This window comes from Canis aureus, chromosome 27 (assembly GCF_053574225.1).
Source record: "Canis aureus isolate CA01 chromosome 27, VMU_Caureus_v.1.0, whole genome shotgun sequence".
Classification (NCBI taxonomy): Eukaryota; Metazoa; Chordata; class Mammalia; order Carnivora; family Canidae; genus Canis; species Canis aureus.
This window is the reverse complement of record NC_135637.1, coordinates 19943478-19959277: the sequence shown is the minus strand read 5'-3', so window position 1 is coordinate 19959277 and position 15800 is coordinate 19943478. Positions and strand designations below refer to the sequence as shown.

The 15800-nt window shown below is 45.2% G+C and overlaps 1 protein-coding gene and 1 long non-coding RNA gene across 3 annotated transcripts in view; one reads left to right on the top strand and one right to left on the bottom strand.

Moving 5' to 3' along the window:
* Positions 1-1406: 1406 nt before the first annotated feature.
* The window catches only part of DYNLL1 (dynein light chain LC8-type 1), a 31747-nt gene continuing 17353 nt past the window's right edge, over positions 1407-15800 (bottom strand). Inside the window, exons 1-3 of one of the 2 annotated variants that reach the window (XM_077875921.1) lie at positions 3719-3878; positions 3373-3510; positions 1407-1831 (exon numbers count right to left, since the gene is read on the bottom strand). In XM_077875921.1, the coding sequence (XP_077732047.1) occupies positions 1694-1831; positions 3373-3504 (270 nt within the window). In that variant the 5' untranslated portion in view covers positions 3505-3510; positions 3719-3878 and the 3' untranslated portion in view covers positions 1407-1693. Of the gene's footprint in view, positions 1832-3372; positions 3511-3718; positions 3879-15800 lie in introns of those variants that run through there. The other variant, XM_077875922.1, reaches the window with a different exon arrangement.
* Positions 3973-14564, top strand: LOC144299984 (uncharacterized). The gene is made up of 3 exons (XR_013366649.1): positions 3973-4174; positions 11795-11954; positions 13601-14564. It is a non-coding gene; the product is annotated as an uncharacterized LOC144299984 (long non-coding RNA).

Sequence of the window (15800 nt, the reverse complement as noted above, 5' to 3'; positions counted from 1 at the left end):
ATCAAATTTAACCCCGCAATGTCCAGCCACCTGTAGACTTAAATCAATTCTAGGGTCTATTGCCAGAAGACTATTTGAAAATAGGACTAATCGAACAAGAATGATACAGCTTTGGGGACTTCAAATAGAAATACAGCCAGGTCACTAAAGAGGGAAAGGAGTTAGAAATGAATTTTGGGAACATCTTTAGTCTGTTTATATAAATAGAAACCTAAATCACCTCAGTTTTATTTCTATTCCACAGAACTTCATCCTCTCCTACAAAAAGCAGGGGGCGAATTTTTCTCTCATTTTTAACTGCCACAATAAACAAGAAGACATTTTTGCCTTTCTACCCTGAAACTTTCCCAGTCCTAACCTAGCTCAACTTCACTACAATTCCTAATATCCCAAACCTGGTAATTATAATCTCCCCAAGATGTTACAACCTAACGCTGTTCTTAAGATGGAGTCATTTCATCCTCCCCTTCTGTGTAGCAGTAGTTTGGCTGCTCAGAAATCCTGATTGCATCTCACAGATCCAAAGTTTGAAACAAAAAGCCTTATCTCACGTGAACACTGAAAACCTAGAACTAGAAAGCCAGGGCTTTCCTTACAACTTCCCAAGAGAAGTGTGGGTTGTTTCAGCCTCTGGCAGGTTTCCTTTATGCCTACAAAAGCCAAGTCTGCTATATTTGCTTTTCTTCATAGAGAAGACTTAAGTCTTCTTAAAATTGATAGCAGGAAACCTTTAACGAAGATTACTTATCCACAGCTTTAATTGGGTCTTTTAATGAAAGGTTCAATTCACACTTCATTGTTAATGGGTGTTTCTAAGCACAGCTAGTTAAAGCACGGCACAGCAGGCTTACACGTTTAAATTCCTGCAAAGACTTTATTGGAATCACATGGAGGGCTGCTGCTCAAAAACTTTCATTTTCCCTTTTAAGACCACTTTTAATCTTTGTCCTTTTGGGAAAAGCAGGAAAAGGGGGCAGGTGCAAACAACCTAGAGCCCAGCAAACTTCTCATTAGCTCAACTTTGTTTTGGCTTATTTTATAGCCATAAAAAGCTTTCATAAAGTTCTACATATTCATCAGTACTACCTGAGGCCCAAAAGTCCAGAACATTCTACAGCATCTTTTAACAAAACAAGCACTTAAGGATAGTATTTATCAGATTAGTAATAAGATTTAATCCAAAGGTTTCTCTGCCATGCATTTCTCAACATGCACTTCTAAGCAGTATGCTTCCATGCACGGACAGCTGCAGGAGGGGAGATTAAGGACTCAAGAGCACTATGAATAGGCTAGTCTATTATATCCCACGGAAACTCACACTGCAAGGCCTGAAACCCAGTAACCTGCTCAAGATCAAGTGATAGGCCATTTTCAACCCTAGATGTGAACAAATCGTAACTAACACACACTTCTCCAACAGATTTATTTGGAAAGGAATGGATTTTGAGGAGAAAAAACATGGGGCAGAGGTATGGAATAGAAAATAAATACAAATGTAAGCTGTTTTTCTAATTGTTTTATAACCACAACAAATTCGTACAGAGAATGCCCTGTACAAAACAACACAATAAAGGTTCAAAGATCGAGGTGTTCCCCTAGGCAAGGCTGAAGATTTCAGTCTCTGGTATTTGGAATTTAGGCTGCAGTCCTTGGTTTTGGATGGATCACTGGGTGTGTGACACAGTCCATGCTTTTAACCAGATTTGAACAGAAGAATGGCCACTTGGCCCAGGTAGAAGTAGATGAAGTGTTTGGTTTCATGTGTCACATAACTACCGAAGTTCCTCCCCACGATGCAGTGCCAGGTGGGGTTGTACTTCTTGTCAAACTCCTGGTTGGGGGAGAGAAGGGGAAAGAAAAAGAGAATACTAGAATTTCAGTGCTAAACCAGAGGTCAGAGTTTGCCTCCTAGATAAGCAGAGCCTGTAGGGGTAAGAAAGGAGGAACGTTAGCATCTGCAAATTCTTAGCATGAAAGAATGTTCCCCAGCTCCAAGTCGCCTACATAGTGCATTAATGCACACATACTTGCAGTCTGAGCTAAGCTGAGAATGGGGGCTGGGGAGGTAAAAGGCAGAAAGGGCAGCCTCAAAGACAGGGCACTTTGTTAACATGGTAATTTCACCTTCATAGCTCCTATGGTAGCTCAATAATTGACAGTAGGTGATAATAGGTTTAGTTTATCACATTATGTGTAAACAGAAAATTATCCTACTGTAGGTCGCACACCACAAAATCCAAATGGTAAATATTTAGCCCAAAATACCCCATTCCTTAACTGCATGCCAATATCACTAAAAACAAAAGGGCAAAGCCTCAATCAGCATCTAAACCACTGTGGATCAAAATTTAAACGGCACAAGATACCCTGGAATCCACTGTTCCTACAAAAAGAATGCTAGAAGCAGAATCTGAGAGCCACCAGGTCAGATTCTATCCTTAATTATAATTTCAATAGCCCTCTCTTCCACATCTAACCTAATGGTGCTAATCTATCACCTGGTACACAAGCATAGCAAATTGCAGGAACTTTCCCTATTTCCTCAGCCAAAGACACTCTGAGAACTAGAACACCTGTGATAATTTCTTCACTAGGTGACTAGGGCAGGGGCTAAAGCTAATCTTCATGTAATTCTTAAAATTCTCTGTGAGGAGTTACACAAAAGTCAGCTCTCATATTGTATGCAGCGCGAACATCTTTTACATCTACTGGAATTGGAATAACATTCTTACAAGCTAGAGAAACCCACTGCTGCATTTGTCAAAAAAGGTGTTTCTGTTCCATCTGAAGTCTCATCTCCCCATTCTCAACTGGGAACCCTCCCACGGCTTAGGCTGCCAGCTTCCTTCCCTTCCAGAAAACACAGCTCGGAGAAATTGGCAGTCCTGCCAGCTTTCTACAGACTGCCATTTACCAAGCCCTCACCCCAGCCCCCTAACCACCACTACCACCCACTTTCCCTCAACTGCCGACTAACGAAGGCTGGCAAGATCTCTCTCTGGCCCGGCTGGAAACACCTACGCAGCCCCCACCCCCACCCCCAACACCCAGATGGATCCTCCGCGCAGGAATCATGCAGAAGAAGGGGGAACCGCTGCTCCCTGATCCTAGAAACCGTTGCTAGGTGGCGCTTTCCCCCTGCGGAGCTAGGTAATAAAAAAACTTCAGGCGCAGAGGGTCTGGTCTTCTCATCAGGAGCGCAAAATTCATCTGCGTCCTTTCTGGAAACCTCTACACGAGAGCTGCCCTGCGTGCTTCCAAGGATGTCTGCCAAACGCTCTGGGGACGCAGGATCGGAAAGAAGGGCTAAGTTGTGACTCGCCCCGGCTGTGCGCAAACGGCCCGAGCCCCCCACCCTCGCCCTGTTCTCACCTTCTTAATATGGGCCGCAATGTCCTTCTCTATGTTATATTTCTCCAACGCCTGAGTCGCACACTCCACCGAGTCCTGTTGCATCTCCTCCGACATATCGGCGTTTTTGATCACCGCCTTTCGGTCGCACATGGTTACCTGGGGGGCGAGGCCCGGGCAAGGTGTGAGGAGTTGTGGTGTAAGCTGCGCCCGCAAGGTGCCAGCTCCCCCAGCCCGCTCCTCCCGCTCCTCCCGCCCCCCGCCCCACTTCTCAGAAAGCGCGGGCCGCGCGGACCGAACGGCGGGACAAGTCCAGCGGGGGAAGTAACCAGGCAGCGAGGGCCCCCGCAGCCCCCGAGTCTCTCACCGAGGAGCAGGGGGCGGCCAACTGCAACGGTCTCCTGGGGGAGGGGCTGGCGACGCTCAGACCCGGCTGAAGCTACGGTCGCTACCGAAGCCGTGGCGCATCTAAGGAGCCCCACGCCAGCCGCCGCCGCCTAGTGCCTAGGCCCCGCCCTGCTCCTGCCAACCCCGCCCCCCGCGGCATGTCCCCATTGGCTTGACGCAGCCCCCACGACTCTCCCATTGGTCCATGGACTCAATGGCTCCCTCAGGATCTTTCTCCTGCATTTTGTTGCAGACCACAATGCATTTCTCGCGGCGTCGGTTGCCCCGGCAATGGGTAGCACGCGGTGAGGCCCACATACCCCGAAGGTGGAGCTGGGCGGGGTCGCGAGGACCACCCAGAGACTGGAGGGGTTGGAGGCTACTTTGTGCCCACGCCAAGAGAAGTGCCTCCCCAATTTTCGAAAGTTATCCCAGGGTGTGTTCTCGAATATATTGGGGAGTTGGGTGCCCTACGTACTCCCCACCTGCACCCCGGGTCCAAAGGATTTAGGGATTCTGAGGTAGCCAATCGCTTCCCTGGAAGGGTTATCTCTGAAGCAGGGCCGGCCTTATCGTCGAGTGACCAGGGCCTTCGTAGAAGAGGGGCCCCAGGGCTTGGTTTAATGCTCAGCACTCTCATTCTTGAAATTCTTAATTTTTTTTTTAAACAAAAGACCCCACATTTCATTTTGCATTGGGTCCCGCAAATTATGTAGCCGGTCTTCTTGTGGGGAGGGAATGGAGTGGGGGGGCTTGTCCTTACCCTGCTGGGCAACTAAGACTTCTCTAAGGGGCCAGGGTTACATCTGGGTGGATTTGGGAGTTCTGATCCCGGGTGTGTGTGTATGTGTCCAGGGTGGGGCTTCTTGCTGCACGATGAGGCAGTCTTTCCAATGTGGGAGTTTCTTGGTTGGGGATTTATCTCTAGGGTGGAAGTACCCTAATGGATAGAAAGGCATCCCTCAGAAGTATTTTCCTCTAGCTTTAGGAGACTTACCACTAAGCAGTTAAAAAAACTAGGTCTTGGGGACCCCTCGGTAGCTCTTGGTTGAGCGTCTGCCTTTGGCTCAGGGTGTGATCCTGGGGCCCCGGGATTGGGTCCAGCATCAGTCTCCCCGTGAGGAGCCTGCTTCTCCCTCTGCCCATGTCTCTGCCTCTCTCTGTGTGTCTCTCATGAATAAATAAAATCTTTTAAAAAGCTAGGTCTTGGAAAGTTGGGGAGCAGGGTCAGAACAGGATTTAAATCCCAGCAGTGTCATTTACTAGCATAGCACTTTGAATCTCAGTTTACTTATCCGTGAAGGGGATATGAAGGGAACAGATGCTTTTGAAGTTCCTCAGCGCAATGTGTGACATGTAGTTAAGTGCTCAATGCATTTTATGGAAAACTATCAGCTTATGGAACTGTCCTAAGAGTCACAGCAAGATTTTGACCAACTCTAAAATGCCTATAATGTATGTTTGCACTTTAATAGCAAACTACCAAATTCATCATGCAAATAGAAGCCTTCTGTTTACTTTTCTGCATTTTCCTTCTTGACCACTTACTCTCATTAACCCAGAGCTCCTTACAACGATGGGACCAGACAGGCACACAACTCCAAAGAGAAACAGAAGGGAATAATAAGAAGAACCTCGGGTACAACATATGCACATCAATTAAATAAAATGAAGAAGCTTTTCCCAGTTCCAGGTTTCCAGTGCAGGGATTACAAGTTTCAGGAGTTAAAACAGTTCTGTATGATGTATGGAGGAAGAACTTGGGTTGGTGACAGGGGTGAGGCTGGGTTAGTGCTTCTACCTGACTTGGGTGTATGATTCAGAGCTGTGGAATCTCCTTACAAGGCCAGAGCCTGAATTTTTCTTGGGGGCCTTTACTTTTCATGAATATATTTATATATTTACTTTTTTCAGAAAAGATGTATTTATTTGAGAGAGAAAGAGCCCAGGGTTCTGAAGTAGGAGGGATGGGGGCAGGGAGGAAGAGGAAATCTTTATCTCATAACCCTGAGATGTTGACCTGAGCCAAAACTGAGTCAGACGCTCAACTGACTGAGCTACCCAGATGCCCCTACATTTACTTTTCATATATATTTTTTTCAATTATATATATATATATTCAATTATATATATATGTATATATATATAATTGGGATGCCTGGGTAGCTCAGCGATTGAGCGACTGCCTTTGGCTCAGGGCGTGATCCCGGAGTTCCAGGATCAAGTCCCACATCGGGCTCCCTGCATAGAGCCTACTTCTCCCTCTGCCTGTGTCTCTGCCTCTCTCTCTCTCTTTCTCTCTCTCTCTGTGTCTCTCATGAATAAATAGATCTATGGCTTGCCCAGCTTCTCCTTGTTTGAACAGAAGGAATGAAGAAAGTATATGCCTTAATAAGAATAGCAGCTGTAGGGATCCCTGGGTGGCACAGCGGTTTGGCGCCTGCCTTTGGCCCAGGGCGCGATCCTGGAGACCCGGGATCGAATCCCACATCGGGCTCCCGGTGCATGGAGCCTGCTTCTCCCTCTGCCTGTGTCTCTGCCCCTCTCTCTCTCTGTGACTATCATGAATAAATAAATAAAAAATCTTTAAAAAAAAAAAAGAATAGCAGCTGTTTATTGAGTGGTTGTTTACCACCAAGTGCTTTTATTCACTCAGTTACTCCTCACAACAGCTGGGCCTGGGACGCTTTCCTCCCGTCTTCCTTTTGGCATAGCTGTGTGCTTATTTAGATTTCAGCTCAAATGCCACCTTCCCTGACCTCCCATTTCTATTTGTCACTACCGCCATCCTTCAGTGACTTTCTGCAACATTTATATTTCCACTGTACTTGCTTCATTTATTCCTTCAGAAGAATTCTCTCATATATTTATTTGCTTGGTTATTGTCTCTCTGTCCCTATCTTGTTCACTACTGCGACTTTCAACATCTAATTCAGTGTCTGCATTGAATCTGTATTATGCATTGAATTAAAATTACCAGGTCTTGGGATCCCTGGGTGGCGCAGCGGTTTGGCGCCTGCCTTTGGCCCAGGGCGCGATCCTGGAGACCCGGGATTGAATCCCACGTCGGGCTCCCGGTGCATGGAGCCTGCTTCTCCCTCTGCCTGTGTCTCTGCCTCTCTCTCTCTCTCTGTGTGACTATCATAAATAAAAAAAATTACCAGGTCTTATATCCCCATTTAACAGATTAGGAAATTGACTTTCTCAAGGTCACATTGTTTTTTTTTTTTAAGATTTTATTTATTTATTCATGAGAGACACAGAGAGAGAGGCAGAGACACAGGCAAAGGGAGAAGCAGGCTCCCTGCAGGGCGCCCAATTTGGGACTTGACCGGGGACCCCAGGGTCACGCCCTGAGTCGAAGGCAGAAGCTCAACCGCTGAGCCACCCAGGTGCCCCTCAAAGTTACATTGTTAATAAATAATAAGTTCCAGGTCTGGATGATTTAAAAATCCGTTTTTTAAAATTCATTTGAGAGAGAGCGCATGTGAGAGCATAAGAAGAGGGTAAGGCCAGAGGAAGAAGGAGAGGCAGACTTCCCGCTGAGCAGTGAGCCCAACTTAGGCTCAATCATGGGACTCCAGGATCATGACCTGAATAAAATCTTAAAAAAAAAAAAGGGGGGGAAGCCCGGGTGGCTCAGCGGTTTAGCACCGCCTTCAGCCCAGGGCGTGATCCTGGAGACCTGGGATCGAGTCCCATGTCAGGCTCCCTGCATGGAGCCTGCTTCTCCCTCTGCCTGTGTCTCTGCCTCTCTCTCTCTCCTCTCTGTGTATTCTCATGAATAAATAAATAAAATCTTAAAAAAAAAAAAAAAGGATCATGACCTGAGCCAAAGGCAGATGCTTAACCAACTGAATCATCCAAGTGCCCCTAAAATCCATCCTCTTAACTTCAGTATTAACATATTTAGCTAAGTTGACAGTCTGCCTTTTTCTTATTTATAACTTTGGAGAAAAGGAGTTTGAAATGGGATGATGTTGGGATTCCGGGTGGTGTGGTCGGTTAAATATGGACTCGGTTTCGGCTACAATCATGAGATCTCTGTGCTTGTGCAGAGTCCGCTTGGGACTGTCTCTCCTTTTCCCTCTGCTCCTCTCCCCCTACTCATGCTCTCTCTCTCAAATAAATAAAATCTTTAAAAAAATAAAAATTTTTTAAAAATTTAAGATTTTATTTTTTTTATTTTGAGAGAGAGCATGAGCAGGGGGAGGGGCAGAGGGAGAGAAGAGAATCTCAAGCAGACTCCACACTGAGCCTGACACAGGGCTTGATACCAGTACCCTGAGATCACCACCTGAGCCAAAACCAAGAGTTGGACACTTAACCGACTGTGCAACCCAGGTGCACTAGAAAAGCCCCTTTAAAGGTGCCATGCAGATGTTGCCATTTGGGAATGCTGAGCCGATGTTGCTAAATCTTCTGATTTTCAAGAGGGATGAGACATCTGGATTCTTTTTGAGAGAAATAGCACTTTTAAATGTTAGTCATAAATTGATTTTTAAAAATACAGTGCAGAGTGCCTGGGTAGCTCAGTCAGTTGGGCATCTGCCTTTGGCTCGGGTCCTGATTCTGGATCAGGGCTCCCTACTCGGTGGGGAGCCTGCTCTCCCTCTCCCTTTGCCACTACCTCCTGCTTCTGCTCTCTCTCTTAGTGAAATGAATAAAATATTTAAAATAAAATACAGTGTAGTCTAGATATGGCCTATGGTACTCTCATCCAGCTGAATACTCTCTTTTCGCAACCAGAAGACATACTCAGAGAAGATCTAGTATAAAAAAATATATTATACATATATATATATATATATATACATATACATTTGATCTTTGTCTAGAGTTTCCTGACACAGAGTTCTAAATAGCCTTGGAATTTTCTGAGTGATAAGAGCATCTTTTGTTATTCATAATGAGCTTCTATTAACCACTGATACCACAGTTTATGCCAATGAGGTGACTGTTTTGCGGGAGGGGGGCTGGATAGCTTGACATATCTAGGTAGCTAGTCACCAGAGGAACCAACCTTGTGATTAGAAGTTTAAAACTTTCCACTCCCTTTCCCAGACTTCTCTCCCTCCTTGACCCTCCCTACCTCCTCACCTTTTGGGAGGTGAGAAGGACTGGAGATTAAATCCAATCTCCAGTGGCCATGCCTATGTAATGAGATCGCCATAAAAACTCCCAAACCATGAAGTGTTGTGAGGGTGGCACCCCTGGTGGTGGTGGGAGGGAGTGGGAACTCTGTACCACCACCCCCTTTTGCATCTCTTCCATTTGGCTGTTCCTCAGTTGTCCTTTATAATAAATCTATAATTGTAAGTAGAGTATTTCTTGAATTCTGTGAGTTGTTCTATACAATTATCAAACCTCAGGAGGCCAACATGGGAACCCTCAAATTTTTAGTCAGCTGGGCAAAGTGAAGGCAGCCTGGGAACCTCATTTGCAGGGACATCTGAAGTGGGGGCAGTCTTTAGAATATATATATTTATTTATGGGGGGAGGGGCAGAGAGAATCCCAAGCAGATGCCACTCTGAGTTTAGAGCCTAACATGGGGCTTGATCTCACAACCCCACGATCACAACCTGAGCCAAAAACAAGAGCTGGCAACTCAACCCGCTGTGCCACCCAGGTGGTCCTAAAGTGGAGGCAATCTTATGAGACTGAGCCCATAGCCACTGGGGTCTGTGCTAATGCTGGGAATCAGTGATAGCATTGAATTGAATTGTTGGACATCTGGGCAGCCCCGATGGCACAGCGGTTTAGCACTGCCTGCAGCCCGGGGTTTGATCCTGGGGACCCTGGATCGAGTCCCACGTCATGCTCCCTGCATGGAGCCTGCTTCTGCCTGTGCCTCTGCCCCCTCCCCCCCCCGTGTCTCTATGAATAAATAAAATAAATAAAATCTTAAAAAAAAAAGAATTGTTGGACACCCAGTTGATGCTGGGAGAATTGAAGAATTTGTATGGAAAAATAAGTATTTGCTATTGGGGGGAAAATAGTGATGGAAATGTTATCAGAAAAATAACACTACAGAAGGAAAAGGACCTCATGAATACACAGCGAGTTAGTTATGGAGCCTGGTCTGACTCCAAATCTGGTACTCTATCACATTAGACAGACTGGCTTATCGTCAGGTGCCAGGGATTTTATACTTTCTAGGAGTGAAATAGAGTGTGGTCTGTGCTTGCTAATTGGCACATAATGTTTGCTGAATGAATGCTGAATAAATGAATGGATATAGCACCAAAATGCCTACACTTCGAGCTGTAGAAAGACAATATCTGGTGTAGTTCTGATTGGCAGCAAGGAGGGGACAACTCATCATAGACACCAGGGGATTTCCCTGGGAAGGGGAGAAACTGGAGACTCAACCTCATTCTTGGTTGATGAGAACCATCTAATCAGATTTAGAAAACCCCAGAATAGGTCATTTTCAGGGTCCTCTGGAAGCTCAGATGACACTGGACCAAATGCAGTATGACTTCACCAAGTAGAAACCCCCGAGAAGTTTCCTAAATCATCTTCATGATTTTTGCTATACCGGCACCCTACCTCTACTACTATTCAATGTTTTTCTTTAATTACACTCTATTTTTAAAAAATAAGTATATATTTTTAAAATATTTTATTTGTTTATTCATGAGAGACACAGAGAAAGAGAGGCAGAGACACAGGCAGAAGGACGAGAAGCAGGCTCCATGCAAGGAGCCCAATAGAGGACTCTATCCCAGGACTCTGGGATCACGCTCTGAGCCAAAGACAGACGCTCAACCACTGAGCCACCCAGGCACCCAAAAATAAGTATTTTTTAAAAAGGCAAATGTATGGGCACTGAGTCCAGCATCAGTCTCCCCGTGAGGAGCCTGCTTCTCCCTCTGCCCATGTCTCTGACTCTCTCTCTGTGTCTCTCATGAATAAATAAATAAAATCTAAAAAAAAAAAAAAAGGCAAATGCATAAATGAGAAGCCAGTCTCATTTATCATAAATGGAAGGTAATTATAAAACATGAATAGATATATTAGAATATAAAACATTTTGTCCTCATATTGCTAAACCAATCTTGGAGACCATTAGTGATATGGTCCGCAATTTGGGAAATGCCACCCTAAGAGGAGGGTTTTTTAAGGGGGTCCATGGATGAGTTTTACAAGCCCCCTAGAATTATGCATAAAATGTGTGTTGGCTCACAGGCATTTTTCCAAGGAGAGGATCTATAGCTTCCATCAGATGTACAAAGGACTTTAACTCAACATACATAAAGAACAATTGCCCTAGAATAACCCAAACTCCTGGAATGAAGAGCCCAAGCCCACTTGAATTGGCCCACCTGGAGTTCCATAGCCTCATGTATCTGGGCAACTCACTTTATTCCACTCAAGCTACTAAATTTGCTTGAAAAATCTTCTAAGCCTGAAAAATATGCATTTTCTTTCTTTTTTTTTTTTTTAAGATTCATCCATTTATTTTAGAGAGCATGTGTGCTGGGGGAGGGGCAGAAGGAGAGAGAGAAGAAGAGGCACAGACTCCTCACCAAGCACGGACCCTGTGTGGTCGAGAGGGGCTCAATTTCATGACCTAGGCTGACATAAGAGTTGGATGCTCAATTGAGCCACCCAGGTGCCCCAGGTTCCTGACTTTTTTTTTTTAATTTTTATTTATGATAGTCACACACAGAGAGAGAGGAGAGAGGCAGAGACATAGGCAGAGGGAGAAGCAGGCTCCATGCACCAGAAGCCCAACGTGGGATTCGATCCCGGGTCTCCAGGATCGCGCCCTGGGCCAAAGGCAGGCGCCAAACCGCTGCGCCACCCAGGGATCCCGGTTCCTGACTTTTAAATGGAGATAATACCTTCATCATAAGATGGTGGAATGGATTATATTAAATAATGCATCTAAAGACCTAACCAAGGTCCAAAAAGATTGTAACTATTGCTGTTATGTATTGAGAACTTATTATATACCAGGCATTTGGGACACATTGTCTCATTGCCTCATTGACTTCTCGCAATTCTATGGGGTGGATATCAAGAACTGCTGTTCTCTCCATTACACAGATGAGGAAAATAAGGTTCAGAGATGTGAAGTCCCTTGCCTAAAGTTATACTGTTCAGAAATGACAAAGCTGGGCTGACTCCGCAGTCACATAAAGTAGATGGAACCTCTGAACTGCCCGTTTCCCCAGACAAAGACAGATGATGCATGTTCCTGGAAACTGTAAGTATCCCTGGCTCCTGGCAGAAGCTCCCTACAAATATGTTGGATGAATGGATGGATGGATATTTCAAACAAATTCAATATTGCTTCCTCTCACACTTGACCCTAAACCGGTCCTTGACCGTCTTGATCTTCCCTGGACAAACTACCTTTGTATTTAAGCCACTACACTTTCCCAGAGCCTTCAGAAAGCCCGTTGAGATTGTTCATAAACAGGCGGAGGGATTCCTTGCAGAGCTTGGAGCTCCACCCTCCTACAAACAGGCTAGAAAGACCACAGCCTGCTCCACCTTTACTTGCCACTGGTCTAAGATTACACTGTTCCCAGCCCTGTCCACCAATCACTTTTCAAGGCTTTTCTGGGATCTCCAGCCCTTTCTTGGACCAGTTCTGTCACCAACCTAGCAGCCCTAGTCTCCCTTACCTGAAAGGATATGTGAGATGTGACCTTGAAGCTCCCATAATTGATTCAAGGACTGCTGCCCAGAAAGGATGGGCTCCATGGAAGAGTGCATAAGGCCTGAGTCTGAATCCAGAAGCTTCCTCCCCATGGAGAAGGTCTGGCACCAGCCTGGGGCTGGCAGGGGAACCTGAGCCTTAGAGCCAAGTACTGTACTGCAGTGCAGAGAGCATGAGACCAGACAGGCTAGGACAACTCAGGGAAGAAAAATCTCCTCTCTGGCCAATAGCCAAGCCTTGACTGAGTGGACAGACCCCTCTGAAGGCTCACCGCTCAGCCTCCTGTCCATGGAGGCAGCAGATAAATTTAGGCACACCCAGAGAGGCCTAGTTACACCCCCTCAACTTCCAACTGGTGGGCAGAGCAACTTCCAACACAGAGCAGAGGCTAAAAGTACAGACTTTGAGGCCAGGTGGACTTGGGTATGCATCCTGACTCTATCCCTACTAAGATGTGTAACCATAGATAATTGAACCCACCTCTCTGAGCCTCAGTTTTCTTATTTGTAAAATGGGGATTGTAATAGCCCTCATTTCTCGGGGACAATTTGGAAATTGAGATGGTGCTTGTAAAGTATATACTGCAAGAGTTGGCACATAGCAAAAGTCAATGATGCCAGCTACCAATTATTATTAATGTTACACTAAACCAGGATTTTTCCACCTTGGCACTAACATTTTGGACCAGAAAGTTTTTTGTTGGGGGGGCTATTCTGTGCATTGAAGGATGTTCTCAGCATCTACAGTCTCTACCTACTAGACGCCAATTGCATTTCATTCTCAACTGTCAACCTAAAATGTCTGCAGACAGCACCAAATGTCCTCTGAAGGGTAAAATGGCCCCAATTGAGAACTACTTCTGTAAACAATCTAGACTGAGTCCAAGTGTCACAAATGCCACGTCACAGCCCCATGAAAAGACCACAAGGCAGGAAGGCCTACTATGGATGAAAGGATGGGACATCCAATAATTACAGAACAGGTTCCCTCCAGCATGTAGTAAGAAGTAGGACCTATATTTGCTCTGGGAGAGAACAGCCCCCTCTGACTCGCCAGTGACTTCAGTGTCACTCTTTAATTATATGCAAAAGTGCCCCCCAGTTAAATCTCAATTATTTTAAGGCCCAGACAGAAGGACAAGTAGTGGGTATTTGATTTCTGGCATCTGCATTCTTTTTCATTGACAGGGAGAAAACTCGACTCTCTAGAACAAAGAGTTCATTTGGAACTTCCTGACTGCTGATTTTTTTTAATATTTTATTTTTATTTTTTTATTTATGATAGTCACAGAGAGAGAGAGAGGCAGAGACACAGGCAGAGGGAGAAGCAGGCTCCATGCACCGGGAGCCCGACATGGGATTCGATCCCAGGTCTCCAGGATCGCGCCCTGGGCCAAAGGCAGGCGCCAAACCGCTGCGCCACCCAGGGATCCCTGACTGCTGATTTTTGAGAGAAAACTAGGTGTCCGTCATTGTTCTGGGTGAAGGTTTATGATATTGTGACTTATAATGAGAAATAGATATATCTGATCTTCATCCAGGTTCCTGGCTCAGAGCTCCCTAAAACTTGGAATTACCTGAAAATGGCAACATCTCTTTTTTCTCTTTAAGTACATCTCAGCTATTGTATCATTTTATTTGTAAATGTTTGTGTCTCAGGGCAGCATCTTTTGTCATAACATTTGGTCTTTAGTTTCAGTTCCTCAAATGGGTAAAATGGGTGAATTGGGTGTCTTATATCATAACAGGTCCTTCTCTACTACATTTATGTTAAGGTTTATGTTAATAAAGTGACTTTTGGAAAGTACCTAAGGATAGGAGTTGATTGCCAGTGGAGCCAACCATTAGAGGGTTGGAACTTTCAGCCCAACCTCTGACCTCCAAGGGAGGGATGAGGGGCTGGAGGTTGAGTTCAATAATGCCAATGATTTAATCAATCATTCCTACATTTTGAGGCCTCCTAAAAACTAAAAAGAGAGGGTTTGGAGAGCTTCTGGGTTGGTGAACATGTGGAGATGCAGAAAGGCTGGCATGCTGGGAAAGGGCATGGAAGCTCTGACCCCTCTCTTCATACTTTGCCCTTTGTGTCTCTTTCATCTGGCTGTACCTGAGTTATATCCTTTCCTAATAAACTGGTGATTCCATAAATGTTTTTCTGAGTTCTGTGAGTTGCTGTAGCAAATTAATCAAACCCAAGGAGAGGGTCATGGAAACCTCTGATTTATAGCCAGTTAGTTAGAAGCACAGGTAACAAAAAAAAAAAAAAAAAAAGAGAGAGAGAGAGAAGACAATGATGAAGTAGTAGTAGCACAGGTAACGTGGGCTTGTGACTGGCTTCTGCTGTGGGATGGGTGGGGCAGTCTTACAGGACCAAGCCCTTAACCTGTGGATTCTAATGCTATCTTCCAGTAGATAGTTTCAGAATTTAATTGAATTGTAGGACACCCAGCTGGTGTTCAGAGAACTGCTTGTTGGTGTGATATAGTATATATAGTAATTGGTGACCAGAACTCTAGTAGGAATGTACAAGAGGGTTGCCTGGGTGGCCCAATCAGTTAAGTATCTGACTCTCTCTTTTTTTTTTTTTAAAGATTTTATTCATTTATTCATGAGAGACACAGAGAGGCACAGAGACACAGGCAGAGGGAGAAGCAGGCTCCATGCAAGGAGCCCGACGTGGGACTCTACCCTGGGCCTCCAGGATCACACCCCTGGCCGCAGGCGGCGCCAAACCGCTGCGCCACCAGGGCTGCCCAAGTATCTGACTCTTGATTTCAGCTCAGGTCATGATCTCAGGGTCACTAAATGGAGCCTCCAAATCAGGCTCCATGCTGGGTGTGGCACCTGCTTAAGAGTCTTTCTCTTCCTTTGCTTCTGCCACTCCCCCCCCTCAATCCTGCTCATGCTTATGCACACATGTGTGTTCTCTCTCTCTAATAAAATACATTTTTAAAAAGGAATGTACAAGAGAACAAAATGAGCAAAATGCCTTCTTCATGGAACCTACATTCTAACAGGAGAATAAAAATAATAAATAAGCAAAAATATGTCATACTCTGATAAGTGCAATGGATAAAAATAAAATAGAAAAAGAGAACCCATGGTGATAGGATGAGTATTGTTCTAAATAGAGATTTCTGGGAAGGATTGTCTGAGGAGGTGACATTTGAGCCAAGATTTGATGACCTGACTACTGGGTGGAGGATAGAGTATGGAGAAGCCATTGGAGGCAGAGAGGCCAGGTAGAGGCTATTGCATCAGATGGCTTGAACCAGGCAGAGGTAGGAAGAGAGGTGGTTGGATATTAGATATATTCTGAGGGTGGAGCTGACAGATTTGTTTATTAATTGTGTGAAAGGTGTGAGAGAAGAGAGTTGTCAAGCATGAC